We start from the raw sequence: 15278 nt of genomic DNA, 5'->3' as shown, positions 1-15278 counted from the left end.
AAGGGGCGGGGTCAGCGATGCGGAGTCACAGAGAGGGGCGGAGTCAGAGCTACCAAGTAAGGGGCGGGTTGAGCGCTGTGGAGTCAGAGAGAGGGGCGGGGCCAGAGCTGCCAAGTAAGGGGGCGGGGTCAGAGCTGCCGAGTAAGGAGGCGGGGTCAGCGCTGTGGAGTCACAGAGAGGGGCGGGGTCAGAGCTGCGGGCTCTCTGGGGTGGGCGGCTGGTAGTTTGTGTCGGATTTGTAATCATGGAGGAGAGTGGAAGTTCGCGTCCTCTGGCCAATCTTGATCATCCACCTAACAGCCGGCTCTTTTTGGTCATCAGCAAATCGACGTCGGAGGAGGTGATCCGGGACAAGTTTTCCATCTTCGGGGATATCCAGGACATTTGGGTCGTCCGGGACAAACAGTCCAAGGAACACAAAGGTATCGCGTACGTGAAATTCGCCAAATCGTCGCAGGCCTGTAGAGCAATGGAGGACATGCATGGCAAGGCATTGACCGACGACACCAAGCCCATCAAGGTACGGCGTAGCTGCTATCCCACTCCTCTTCATAATGGAGACCGGTGGGCTTTGTTTTCGGCACTAAAGGCGTTAGGCCTCGTGTCCTAGTGAGCGGGGCGGGAAGGTCGTTCTTTGCATCTCCCTCGGTGCAGACCCTCAGCTAGTTGTCTGTTATGGGACACCATTATTCTGGTGCGGTTACTGGCCTTCCTGATCTTTGTTTGTAAGATTTCTATATTTTACGTTGTAGCCAAAGCTACGGTAAAAAATTGGCGGTCGGTGTGCTGGAGTACTTGAATATTTTGTGTTAAGATTGCTCAGTTATTTTGCTCGCGGAGTCAGGAAACTGTTAGAATCGTATTAGCTCCTATGTTTTGGTATAAACCGACCTATTTTTCTTAAAGTGCTGGGACAAGAAGAGGGAATAATTCATGGGAATTGACTGCGGATGAACGCTTATTATTCATATTATCCCTACAGTGCAGAAGGAGGCCATTCGCCCCATCGAAGCCTGCACCGACAACCCCTATCCCTATAATCCCAAATATTTACCTTCCTAATCCCTCGACAGTGAGGGGCAATTTAGCATAGCTAACATCCTAACCCATAAATCTCTGGAGTGTGGGAGGGAATTGGAGCACCCAGAGGAAACGGACATGGGGCGAACGTACAAACTCCACACATACAGTGACCTGAGGCTGGTATTGAACTCAGGTTTCTGCTGTAATGAAAGAAAACAAGATTAGTCTAGATAAACAAGGGTGAATATTCAAACACCTGACATTTAAGATACAGGATGGCACAGTGGTTTGCCCAGTTGCCTCAGCACCAGGGACTTGGGTTCAATTCCAACCTTGGATCACTGTGTGTGGAGAGTTTTGCACATTCTCCCTGTGTCTGTGTAGGTTCCCTCCGATTACCCCGGTTTCCTTCCATAGTCCAAAGATGTGAGGGTGGTGTCCATTCGGTGCGCGGCCAAAGCCATCCAAGACCTTAGGATGGTCATGTTCGTCCCGAAAGTGCACGCAGTCTCGAGGTGGCCTATGCATGCGGTGGGATCCTGTCCGAAGGTTCCCCTGCCCGGACGGAATTCCACATTGGCCCAAAGCCTCAGCCCCTCTCCTCGGGTCAGATGCCGCACAGCATGAGTCGCCTCGCAGAAATGTCCTCCGTGCCTTTTTCCAGTGCGCAGAGGCGTTTCCTGTGCGGGCTCCTGCTGCATGCTTTCCACTAACCGCATCCTCACCTGTTGCCCAGATACACCTTGGCGGGCCTTGTTGACGTCGGGCGACGGAGATCCCCAGTGGAGGTCCCTTTATGGAGGGATCCCCCCCAATTATATTGGGGACCTAGGATGGAGGGTGATGCATGCAGCAATTCCGCGCAACCGTAGGATTCACTGGTTCACGGGCTCCGAAGCTTGCCCCTTCTGTGGCCTTGTGGAGTCCGTGGACCATGTCTATGGTCTTAGGTTGCACTCCCTTTCTGTTTTCATGAAGAACCTTTTATTGATGTTTTGTTTGCACTTCAGTCCCATGCTCCTGGTCTAAGGACACCTGGTGCAGAGAGGGGATGGTCAGGATGGTGACCTCCTCGTGAACCTGCTCCTGGGCCTGGCGAAACGTGCCATTTACAGGTCCAGGCAGTGGATAATCAAGGGAGCCGTCCATCCTGACTGCCCCTGTACTGTGGCTATGTTCGCGGCCAGGTGCCCCTGGAGAGGGAGCATGCGGTGTCCGCAGGTGCACTTGATGCCTTCTGCGCCCGTTGGGCACCGCAGGGGCTGGGGTGTATTATTGATCCCAATAATCACCTTTCAATTTGACATTTTTAAGTTTCCTTTGTACTTTGATTTTGTTCGGGCTGTTCCCCTTCGTTTTGGGGTGCTGCCCCTTTTACTTTGCCCTGATTTAACTTGAGTTTGTTTATTTGGTTTGACCTTAGGAGGCCAAGGGTGTGAGGGTTAAGTTGACAGCCATTCTAAATCGACTCTAGTGTCGGGAGGGGGATTAGCAGGTTAAAATATGGGGTTACAGGAATAGGGCCTGGATGGTCAGTGCAGACTTGATGGGCCAAATGATCTCCTTCTGCACGGTAGGGATTTTATAAAGATAGATCTATAAAATTACCTGAGAGATGAAATTGAAACAAAGTGGAAAATGTTCAGCATCCGTGGAGAGAAAAATAGTTAACATTTCAACACAAATATGACTTCAGAACTGAAGAAGGGGAGAAATTGATGAGTTTAAGCTATCGAAGACAAAATGTGAATTTTCACTTCAGATTTCCACCACAGTAGTATTGGATTTAAGGATGCTGTTTATAATTGAGAGGGAATCCCATTTCCCTTTTCCAGCATGTTTTCTTATGGTTCCATCTCCTCTTTTCCTGTCCTATCTTTTCTGAACACTTGCTTGTATCCACGAATATTAAGCATCCAGCTATCACCATTCTTAAGCCATGTTTCCATTATTGCCAGAATTTCATATTCCTTCATTTGCATTTGTTGCTCACCAATCTTATTTATGGTATTTGAGGTTAAATCCAAGTATTCTAAACTTGTGTTTTTTTTTGTATCCCTTGTAGTTCTTCTTAATCTGCACCTATCTAATATACTACTGCCTTCTCCAGTATCCTCCAACATACTTTATGCACCTTAGTCCTCTTTCCTACTTCTGTATGCTGGTGCCACCACCTCTACCAATGTAGTTTAAATCCTCCCAACCATCATAGCGAATTTCTCATGACAACCTAAAAAGTAGGAGCAGGAGTGGATAATACAGCCCATTGAGCCTGCTCTGCCATTCAATATGACTGAGACTGATTTTTCAGCTTCAACTCTATTTTCTTGTCTGCTCCTTCCATCCTGTGATTCCCCGAGGTTAAATATCTCTGTCTCAGCCTTAAATATGTCCATTGATGGAGCATTACCAACCTTCTGGGATAGAAAACCTCAGTGAAGAAAAATATCCATTTACATTCAAATCATGAGCTCCTTAGCCTGACACTACCCCATGTGATCTGGATTCCCAAATGAAGGAAAGCAACTTCTCCATATAACTCTAAGTTTATTCAGAATCCTGTATGTTTCAGTGATATCTACTCTGTCTTCTAAAGAACAGAGTGTAGGCCTAATTTACTCAGCCTGTCAGCACAGGACAACCCTGTCACCCCAGGAACCAATTGAGTTAGCTGTTCCACCTCCAATGCGACCTTCTTGAAGGTCAACCCATGGAAAGTGACTGGCCCAAATGGGATACCTGGACAAGCAATCAGATCCTACACGGACCAGCTGGGGGAATATTTGCAGACATCTTCAACCTGTCTTTACAACAATCTGAGGTCCTTATCACCCCAGTACCAAAGAAAAGCCAAGCAGTGTGCCTTAATCACTATTGTCTGGTACCTTGAACATCCATCATTATGAAGTGTTTTGAAAGGTTAGTCATGGAACAAATCCATTCCAGCCTCCTGGATTGCCTACCACCACAGCGGATGCCATCTTCCTGGCCCTGCACTCAACCCTGGAACATCTAGATGACAAAGGCACCTATGTCAGACTCCTATTTATTGACTACAGCTCAGCCTTCAACACCGTTATTACGATTAAACTCACCTCCAAACTTTTGGGGCTTGGCTGCTCTCTCTGCGGCTGGATCCTGAACTCCCTAACCCACAGACCGTAATCAGTAAGGATAGACAACAACACCTCGTACATGATAATCCTCAACACCAGTGCCCCACAAGGCTGTGTGCTCTGCCCCCTACTATTCTCCTTATACACCTGACTATGTGGCCAAATTCCCCATCAACTCAATTTTCAAGTTTGCTGACGACACCACTGTAGTGGATCCCAAACAATGATGAGACAGAGTACAGGAATGAGAGAGAATCTGGTGAACTGATGTGACGACAGTAATCTCTCTGTTAGTGTCAACAAAACGAAGGAGATAGTCATCGACTTCAGGCAGTATACTGGAGAACATGCCCCGTCTACATCAATGGGGACGAAGCAGAAATGGTCGAGAGCTTCACATTTTTAGGTGTCCAGATCACCAACAACCTTCCTGGTCCTCCATGCCGCCACAATAGTTAAAGCCTACAAACGCCTCTATTTTCTCAGAAGGTTAAGGAAATTTGACATGTCTGCTACAACTCTCACCAACTTTTACAGGTGCACCATAGAAAGCATTCTTTCTGGTTGTATCATAGTTTGGTATGGCTGCTACTGTAGCCAACACTGCAGGAAACTACAGAAGGTTGTGAATATAGCCCAGTCCATCAAGCAAACCAGCATCCCATCCATTGACTCCATCTACACTTCCCTCTGCCTCAGAAAAACAGCCAGCCTGATTAAGGACCCTACGCACCCCGGACGTACTCTCTTCCACCTGCTGGGAAAAATTTAAAAATTCTGAGGTCACGTACCAATCGACTCAAGAACGGCTTCTTCCCTGCTGCCATCAGATTTTTGAATGGAACCTATCTTGAACTAAGTTGACCTTTCTCTACACCCTAGCTATGATACTAACACTACATTCTGCACTCTCTCCTTTCCTTCTCTATGAACGGTATGCTTTGTATGGCATGCAAGAAACAATACTTTTCATTATATACTAATACGTGACAAATCGGATCAAAAGCAAGTACGTTGTTCCTTAAATAAGGAGACTGAAACTGTGCACTGCAGCACCAATACCCTGTACAATTGTGGCAAGACTTCCTTATTCTTGTACTCCAGCCTTGTAATAAACCCCAAAATATCATTTGCTGTATCTACATACTAATCTCATGTTCCTTGCACACCCAAGTTCTTCTCATCATTTACAAGCTTGAAGCCTCTTTAAAAACATCTACTTTTGCAATCAGATTTAATAATCTGATACTTCTCCACAATCCTCCATCTGCCACCTTGTTGTCCAGTCACTTAACCTGTTGTACCTCTTTATAATCCCTGTGTCATCCTCAGTTGTAAATAACTGAGTATTATCGATCCTCATTGTACTCCACCTGTCATAACCTGCCAACTTGAAAATTCACAGATAATCTCAACTATTTGCTCTCTGTCCATTAACCTGTCTAATATATAACTTCCAAATCAATGCACCTTTCTAATGTGGTACCTTATGAAATGCTTTTTAGAAATCCAAGCATGCAACATCTGTGGCTTCCTCTTTGTTTGCTCCACTAGTTGCATCCTTAGAAAACACAAATTTCTCAAATACAATTTCTTTTGTCTCATCCCTGAATTTTTGACCCATGAGGTCATATTGGTCCCAATACTGTTGAGATGCCACTGTCCCTTTTGAACAGGTGACTCCTGTCCCAGAACAATTCAAAATACCACAAGAATCTGAAGCTCCTCTTTTCCATATCCCAAGTAGCGCGTTGATCCTCCCTATCCTCCTGTTTGTAGGTTCACCAGTACTTGTTACGAAGAATAAATCAGTTATTGCTGTGTTTCATGATACTATTAATTTCCTGAAATTCTTCGTGTACCACAACCTTCCACCCTTCAGAATATTCTGCGCCCTTTCAGTGAGGCTCTTTACCCTGGCACCATGCTGGCAACATACCATGTAGCAGTCTCAATGGAGGTTGCAGTGTCTATCCCCCAAGCTATGGAATTTCCTACAGTGATTGCATTTCTACTCTTTGCTATTTACCCCTGTAGTTCCTTGCCTTTTGGTGTCATGGTCTGAATTGTATTTCTTCATGATGTTGACAGTCCCAGCAGTCTCCATTGTGGAGTACCAGTTTAAGAGTTGCACACGGCTTGAAGATTCCTGCATTTCTTTCCTCTTCCTATTCCTCAGGATGGCCAGCCATCTACTATCTTACTGTGGGGTGTCCACCTCCTGGCAGACATGATCCAAGAAACTTCTCCTTTATTTTGTTCTGTCTCGCTGAGTTCTTAGGCCTGACTTACCATTGCTTCTCATCTCACTGAGTAAGTCATAGAGTTTCAAAGTATATAAAAAGAGGCCTTTCAGTCCATCCTATCTGTACCAGCCATCAAGCACCTATCTTTTCTGGCCCTGTTTACTATCAATCATCCATAGCCTTATATGCTATGGTGTTTCAATTGCTCATCTAAATGCTTCTGAAATGATGCCTTCTCGCCTCTACCACCCTTTCAGACAGTGAGTTGCAGATTCTCAACACCTTCTGAGTGACCAGCTTTTTCTCAAATTCCCGCTCAATCTCCTGCCCCTTACCTTAAATCTATGCTTTCTGGATACTGATGCCTCTGTGTCCCTCATAATTTTGTACATCACGGACAGGTACCCCCTCAGCCATCCCTGTTCTAAGGAAAATAACCCCAGTTTAACCAGCCTCTCTCAAGAGCTCCAGCCCAGGCAACATACTGGTGAATCTCTTCCCATCTTAGAACTGACCAGAACTGCGCACAAGTGTTCTAGCTGTAATTAACCAAAAACAGCTAAATAAGGTGCTACAAGCACTAATTAGTCTTGCACCAAGGAAAAGTACATGATACCTATACGTGAATCTGGACTGATGCATGTCAGGATAAGAACTGTACTAGATTTATAAAAAATCCATAAACTGGATACACCCGAGGATAAACACTGGGAGAACAGAGGTGTGGCCATCGAGTCTAACATCAGTGATAAAGAAATTAATGGATAAAGATTTGAGAGAATTAATCTTCGTGGAGAGGCAAGGATTAATCAGGGATATTCAGCATGGCTTTGTCAGTGCTTCATACAGCTCCATCATAACCTCCCTGCTCTTATATCTGTGCCTCTGCTAATAAAGGCAAGTATCCCAAATGCCTTCTTAAACACTTTATCCATCTATCTTGTTGCCTTAAGGGATTTGTGAGCCTGCACCCCAAGATATCTCTTTTCCCTGTACTCGTGTCCCACATAGTGTGTTCCCTTGCCTTGTCCATCCTGAATTCCACCCCCAGTCTCCCAAATGCATCATCTCTCACTTTTCTGGGTTAGATTCCGTTTGCCACTGTTCTGCCCAGCTATTTCGTCCTGTAGGTCAAGGCTTTCCACCTCATTTTTACCATACCATTTGCAAACTTACTGATCATGCCTTGTACTTCCACATCCAGATCATTGCACTAAGGGACTCAGCACTGGTTCCTGTGGTATGCAGGCTTCCAGTCACTGAAAACAACCTTTGGCTAAGCTTATTATGGATCCACTTTGCCAAATAGCTCTGGATCCCAAGAGCTCTTAACTTCCTGATCAGCCTCCCATGTGTGGGACCTTGTCAAAAACCTTACTGAACTGCAGATAGACTTCAGCAACTGCATTGCTCTCCTCTACACATCTAGTCACCCCCTCGAAAAATTCAATCAAATTTATTAGACTTGAACTCCTCCTGACAAAGCCATACTGAGTATCCCTGATTGATCCTTGCCATGGATTTTAATCCAATGTTTTAATCTATGGAGGTTATTTCTGTGTCTCAGATCTTTCTCCGTTAATTTTCTTACCACTGATGTTAGACTTGATGGCCACACTTCTGCTCTCCCAGTGTTTATCCTGGGGCGTATCCAGTTTATGGGTGTTTTTAATCTGGTACGGCTCTTAGCCTGACATGCAGCAGTCCAGGTTCACTCATTGGTGTCGTGTACTCTTTTGAACGTGAGGCTTGGTGCAAGACTGGTTAGTGCTTGTAGCCATCTTATTTAGTTACTTTTGGTTATTTGAGCAATCAGTAACTAGGGAAGCAGCTGCTCCGTCACTTGCTCAGGGAATTGAGTAGTTCCGTGTAGTTCTCTTTTAGTACCTCAGCACATGATGCTGAAGCAAAGACCAAAATTTTGACTGCAAAGTAACAGCTGGCATTTTTAGAACACAGGTGGCACAGCAGCTGTCGAGATGAAGAGATATAGTGTGTGTTATTTGTCACCTTTTTTGCCAAAACAGTTGTCTGCGTCTGTGGAGCAAAAGACAATGGTGTATCTGTTTGTGGCAATCTTCAGTGTGTAGTCCTATTGTAGAATTGTGCCCAGTGTACAAGTTGGCAGGTCAATGTTCTGTCTAAACTAAAGGCAAAATACTGCGGATGCTAGGATCTAACAAAAACAGAAAATGCTGGAGAAACTCAGCAGGTCTGGCAGCATCTATGGACAGAGAATAGAGCCAACATTTTGAGTCTGGATAACTCTTTGACAGGGCTAATTCAGACTCGAAATGTTGACTCAATTCTCTCTCCATAAATGCTGTCAGACCTGCTGAGTTTCTCCAGAATTTTCTGTTGTTGTTGTTTCAATGTTCTGCCTAGCTTGTCATAGACTTCAGGTCTGTTTTAGAGATTTTCTGTGCTGAAGTGACAGTACTGACCACTGATAAATGGAGTAAAGCTGACACATTTGAGCATTGATCTTGTTCCAACTCCCTCCTCAATAGAGGGTAAATAATTGCAACATTGTTTCCCAGCAGACTAAGATGTAATATTAGCATCACATATTACCCCCTTCGATATTAGCACCGTACATTGTCTGAACTCAAGCACATGCCTATGCTGGCACTATACTTTGACCACTGCCTCTACAATGTTAGGCTGTGCTTAAAGTCAACACTCTCCAGCTTGACTACTATGATTGAATAAAATTACACATTCTAGGCAGAATGCTGGATTACTCCCATTTGCTTACATTTTCTTTACACCTGTGCATTGAGACATGTTATTTTACTAATTAGCTACTAGATATGTCTCAGCCTTTACAAGAAAATATAAAACAACAAACAGGTGCTTTGTTGCAGCTTTTGAAATGCAACTTACAATGCTGTTTCAGCAGTTGAAATACTTATACCAAAAAAAACCATTTTAAATAAAGCACCTGAAAATCAGGTGATATCAGAGAATCTTTATGCTTCAAAATTCACTGTTTAAATTTAAAAAGAAACACTGCTGTATGTATTTAGAGAGAAAAAGTAACGTGTGTTTAAAACAGTAGTCCCATTGCTATGTACTTTTTAAAATAAAGTAAATATTTATCAAAAAAACTTAATAAAGATTTCAAAATTAGTCCTCAAGCTTTTTTTAAAGCAACTTTCAAAACTTGCTGCTGCTTCTGCTCAGTTAAGAAAAATATTTAATCAGTACAGCTGACTAAACAGTACTATTATCTTATGGAATACTTGAAAGTCTAGTTATAAAACATTCATTGCATTTCTCTTATGAATGCACTTGCTTCTTTAGACATCTACATTTGTAGAGTAGCGACCCATCCATAGTTTTCCTGAAACTGTGCTCTTCAACATTTATTGAAGAATGAGGGGAGATCTCTTTGAGACAAGTAAGATGATGAATGGGATGGATAGGATAGAGGTGGAGAGGCTCTTCCCGCTCAGAAAGGACAGTAGGACTAGAGGGCACAGCCTCAAGATAAAGGGGGGGGCGGTTTAGAACAGAGTTGAGGAGGAACTTCTTCACTCAAAGGGTGGTGAATCTCTGGAATTCTCTGAACATAACATAAGAACATAAGAAATAGGAGCAGGAGTAGGCCATCTAGCCCTTCGAGCCTGTCCCGCCATTCAGTAAGATCATGGCTGATCTGTCGTGTCTCAGTTCCACATTCCCGCCCTCTCCACATAACCCTTAATCCCCTTGCCTATCAAAAACCTATCAACCCGCATCTTAAATATATTTAGCGAGGCAGCCTCCACCACTTCAACGGGCAGAGAATTCCAGAGATTCACCACCCTTTGAGTGAAGAAGTTCCTCCTCAACTCCGTTCTAAACCGCCCCCCCTTTATCTTGAGGCTGTGCCCTCTAGTCCTACTGTTCTTTCTGAGCGGGAAGAGTCTCTCCACCTCTATCCTATCCATCCCATTCATCATCTTAATGTCTCAATGAGATCTCCCCTCATTCTTCTAAACTCTAATGAGTACAAGCCTAGTTTATTCAGCCTCTCCTCATAGTTCAACCCCCTCAACTCCAGTATTAGCCTAGTAAACCTCCTCTGCACTCCCTCCAAGGCCAAAATATCCTTACATAAGTGCGGCGACCAAAACTGCACACAGTACTCCAGCTGCAGCCTCACCAGTGCCCTGTACATTCTCCATTCCTCATTCTCCAGGGAATAAAGTCCTAATGGATTCAATATCTCTGTAACTCAGCTTCTCAAGTCCCGGCAACATCCTTGTGAACCTTCTCTGCACTCTTTCAACCTTACTTACACCCTTCCTGTAACTAGGTGACCAAAACTGTACACAATACTCTAAATTCGGCCTCACCAATGCCTTATATAACCTTACCATAACGTGGGTTTGTGTGGGTGTTTAATGATCAATTCAGACCTAATGGGCCAAAGGGCCTCATTTTGTGCTGTTAAAACTCGATGGCTGTTTGACCACCCTCAGCAGTGGCCCCATCACTTGCAGCTCTCACAGCCCTGGCTGGGATACCGACCACGTACCAAACCTCTGGGGTTGAAAATGTGCAATTGCAGCCAGCAGTGAGCTGCCTGGTCTGAGAGAGACACCTGTCAGCTCTCTGCTGTGGCAGCTAGCTTCAACACAACAGCTGCTGCCACATGGCCTGGGGCATACAGTTCTTCATGAGGAAGCCTCAAGAGTTTATAGCGCCCAGCCCTGCACCCCCACCACCTGGCCCAATCACTCCCCACTTCAACTACACCAATTGCATGCAGAGGTTAGTTAAGGAGGGCACCCCTCCTTAACTCACTGTGCATGCATAGAGGTAGCAAGGCCCCCTCCCTACCCCACCGATTGAGTGAAGAGTGATTGTGATCTGCCCATTGAAGTGGTGGAGGCTGCCTCACTAAATATATTTAAGACGCGGGTTGATAGGTTTTTGATAGGCAACGGGATTAAGGGTTATGGGGAGAGGGCAGGAATGTGGAACTGAGACACGACAGATCAGCCATGATCTTATTGAATGGCAGGGCAGGCTCGAAGGGCTAGATGGCCTACTCCTCCTATTTCTTATGTTCTTATATTTTTCTTATATCACAACCACCAAAAACTTTGCCATTACCACATTTACCCTGGTAGATACCTGGCTCAGTGTTTCTTCCCTTTTTGGACAGCTGTCTTTACTCATCCCTGTCTCATCTGATATTGTGGCTAAAGTCTTGTTATTTCTGCATTTTCCATCTGTTTTTTTTCTGTGCTACTTCCTCATCTAGTTGTCTTAAGCTTTTGATCCCCTCTGCCAGACTTTGCCTGCAGCAGATGGTGAGAAAACTAGTATTGGGGGAAAAACCTACTTGATCTTGTCCTCACTAATTGACTTGTTGCAGATGCAGCTGTCCATGACACTATTGGTAGGAACGACCATCACACACTCCTCTTCACACTGAGTACACCATGTTGTGTGGCACCATGAATAATAGGGTAAATGCAAAGGACCTGGCAGCTCAAAACTAGACATTCATGAGGCACTGTGGGCCATCAACTGCAGCAGAATTGCATTCGACCACAATTTGTAATCTCATGATCCTGCACATCCCTCACTGTACTATTATGATTGAGCTTGAGGAATCAGTCCTGGTTCAATGAAGAATGCAGGAGAGCATGTCAGGAGCAGCACCAGGCATTCTGAAAATGAGCTGTCAACCTGGCAATGGCTGTCATAAGATTGGGAGCCAAGGCGCAAGCCAAACTAAGAACCAGATGCATGCTAAGCAGTGGAAGCAGCATTCTGTACATAGAAGTAGGTGAACCCACAATCATTGGATCAGTTGAAGCTCTGCAGTCCTGCTACTTTCAATTGAATGCTGGTGGGCATAAAGCAACTAGGCAGAAGAGAGGCACCACCGATATCTCCATCTTCAATGATGGGGGAGTCCAGCAGGTAAGTGCAAAAGGCAGGGTTGAAGCCATTGCAACTGCCTTCAGCCAAAAGCCTTCACCCATCTCAACCATGTCCCGATTTGCATCATGATATCAAGAAAGGGCTGAAAACATTGAATAGAGCAAAACCTATGGGCCCAGACAACATCCCAATTGTACTACTGAAGATTTGTGCTCCAGAACTAATGAAGCCTTTAATCAAGCTGTGCCAGTACAGCTACAACTCTGCTGTTTTCCTACCAATGTTTGGGAAATTAAAAACATGGCCTGCTCACATAAAACAGGCAAATCTATCTAGCCAATTAGGTTCCCATTGATCAATTCTCAGTCATCAAAGTGGTGGAAGGTATCGTTGAAAGAACTATTACGCAACACTTGCCTAGCAACCTGCTCATCGATGCTTAGTTTGTTTTCTACCTTGGGTAACCAGTTCCTGACCTTATGATAACCTTGGTACGAACGTAGACTAAATAACTGAATTCCAAAGGTTGGGTAAGAGTGATTACTTTGACAACAGGGAAGATTTGACTTATTGTGACGTCAAGGACCCTGAGGAAAATTGAAGATAGTGGATATCAGAGAAATTTCCTTTTGGTTGGAATTAAACCTAGCACAAAGGGAGATTGTTGTGATTAATGAAAACAAAAAATGCTGGGAATGTTCAAGTCTAGCAGCAAAAATAATATTTCAGATGCTGGAAATCTGAAATATAAATGTTGGCAAACCTCTGCAGTTCTAATAGCATTTATGGAGAGATACACAGTTAACATTTTGCGTCTGTATGACTTCAGAGCTAAAGAGAGAGAAATGTGGTAGATATTACTTAAGAGGAGTTGGAGCTGGGATAGATGGAAACTCAGATATTTGACAAACTTATCATGGGCACAAGACAAGCTGAGTGTTAAAGACTAAAGTAGGTGCTGATAATGTGTGAAGGTAATGTGGCAGGATGTGTTGATAGAAGAACAAGTGTCAACATTCAAAGAAAACTAAGCTTGAAAACATGTGACATATGTATGGTTCTTGTGGGGGGGGGGCGGTGTTGAATGTTGGGACAAAAAATTGGATTAAAAAGGGGAGGCAAGGGGGGGAGGTCAAGGTGGAAGCCTGTTCTCTAACTATCTGCCTGCAAATTAATATTGTCATTTTTCTTGAGATTGATAGAACTACAGCAACAATCATTACTGCCACGATAATTACACAATTTGCAAAAAGCGTCTTACACTAGTGACAAAAAAAGTCCCAACGTGTTACTGGTGTTGCATTTTCTATGTTATCTATGGCTTTTAGCTTAGTTTGATTGTTTCGACATGCAGATCCAATCTAATTGTTTACTTAGAATTTCATATAGGCACTGTTAGTACTAAACAGCACTAAGTGTTCTTCAGGTGGGGGGATATTGATAAAAATTGTTATTTTCAGATGGGAACCACAGCTGTAAAATAACAAGGGCTGGATTTCTGATCCTAGTGAGTCTGTATACAGCCAATTTTATCAGAATAATTTTAATCGTATCTGGTGAGAATTTCCAAAATATAATTTAACTTCTGTAATCAGAATTTCATATTAAATGGCTGTTTGAAGCTTTGCTGAGAAGTTTACTCTGTACAAGAGGAGGCTTTTGTAGTGTCAACATTTTAAATGGCTTACTTGAAGAAGCCCTCCACAGTATGTATTTACGTATTTATCCTAAAGTAATCAGTGATGCACTTGGAATATGGATAAGCTAAACCCTTTAATGTTAAGTATACTATCTAATAAGCCAGCATATCTAAATTGATCACTTGTCTCTGTCGCAGCTTTTTTCTTTATATAATTTGTCTCTGAAAGATCCTACTTGCTAATCCGTCTTTCTGTATCCTTAAATTTCAGTGGTTTAGGGGATAGACCATTGTGCCACATGTTTGAGGTGCCTGCCCAGTGATGCTGTTGCACCATTGTCAATTTGCATTTCCAGTGCAAGGTAAAATGGTGCTTGCTGTGAGATATGCTGCACTAGCAATTTGAGTTTTTTTTGTCTAAATTTTTTCTCATTTTCAAAAAAAAGGTCTTCATTGCACAGTCTAGAGGATCTGGCAGCCACCGTGATGTTGAAGATGAAGAATTGACTAGAATTTTTGTCATGATTCCAAAATTCTATGTTGAAGATGATCTGAGGGAAAACTTCAAGGTACATCTATGCATTCATTTTCTGCACTCTTAACTCCAATATTTCCTCATGAATCCTATTCCGTTTGTCTATTTCAACTATTATCTAGCAGGCCACATGCTTTTACAGACATTTTGTGAAAATGTGTAAGTTTTAAAAACGTTTGGAATATTTGAATAGGTTGAGTTTGGCATTTTGTGATGTGAGAGATTGGGAGTAGATGATCAGAAAAGGGAGGTAATGGGATGGAAAAAAAGAGCACTTCTTTGGAGAATCCAGAGATGTGGAGTCTTTGAAGGGATGGAAGGAAGTAAAAAGACAGGAAGGATTAAGGTTTTGGCTGGTTCCTATCTCAGCTGTCACCTCAGGCTGTTTGCAACGCATTAGACTTTTACCGTGGTACTACGTACATGTTCATTTAAAGTTTAACAAAGATGTTAAAAGATGCAGACAGATATGGATAAATATGAGGTAATGCATTTTGGAAGGTGTAATGCAGATAGGAAAGAAACAGTAAATGGCAGAACCCTTAAGAGAATTGATAGGCAAAGGGATCTGGGTGTACAAGTACACAGGTCACTGAAAGTGACAATGCAGGTGGAGAAGGTAGTCAAGGAAACATATGGCATGCTTGCCTTCATTGGCCAGGGCATTGAGTTTAAAAATTGGCAAGTCACGTTGAAGCTTTATAGAACCTTAGTTAGGCCACACTTGGAATATAGTGTTCGATTATGGTTGTCACACTATCAGAACGATGTGGAGGCTTTGGAGAGGGTACAGAAAAGATTTACCAGAATGTTGCCTGGCATGGAAGGCATTA

General features: G+C 43.5%; 1 protein-coding gene across 1 annotated transcript in view; it reads left to right on the top strand.

Annotated features, from left to right (window-relative positions):
* The first annotated feature begins 187 nt into the window (after positions 1-187).
* The window catches only part of rbm45 (RNA binding motif protein 45), a 30695-nt gene continuing 15604 nt past the window's right edge, over positions 188-15278 (top strand). The window contains exons 1-2 of the mRNA XM_080198911.1: positions 188-520; positions 14357-14479. Of these exons, the coding sequence (XP_080055037.1) occupies positions 245-520; positions 14357-14479 (399 nt within the window). The 5' untranslated portion in view covers positions 188-244. The remainder of the gene's footprint in view (positions 521-14356; positions 14480-15278) is intronic.

Source organism: Carcharhinus amblyrhynchos, chromosome 11, assembly GCF_965287045.1.
Source record: "Carcharhinus amblyrhynchos chromosome 11, sCarAmb.v2.hapA, whole genome shotgun sequence".
Lineage (NCBI taxonomy): Eukaryota > Metazoa > Chordata > Chondrichthyes > Carcharhiniformes > Carcharhinidae > Carcharhinus > Carcharhinus amblyrhynchos.
The sequence above is the reverse complement of the archived record's forward strand: the minus strand, read 5'-3'. Positions and strand labels throughout refer to the sequence as shown.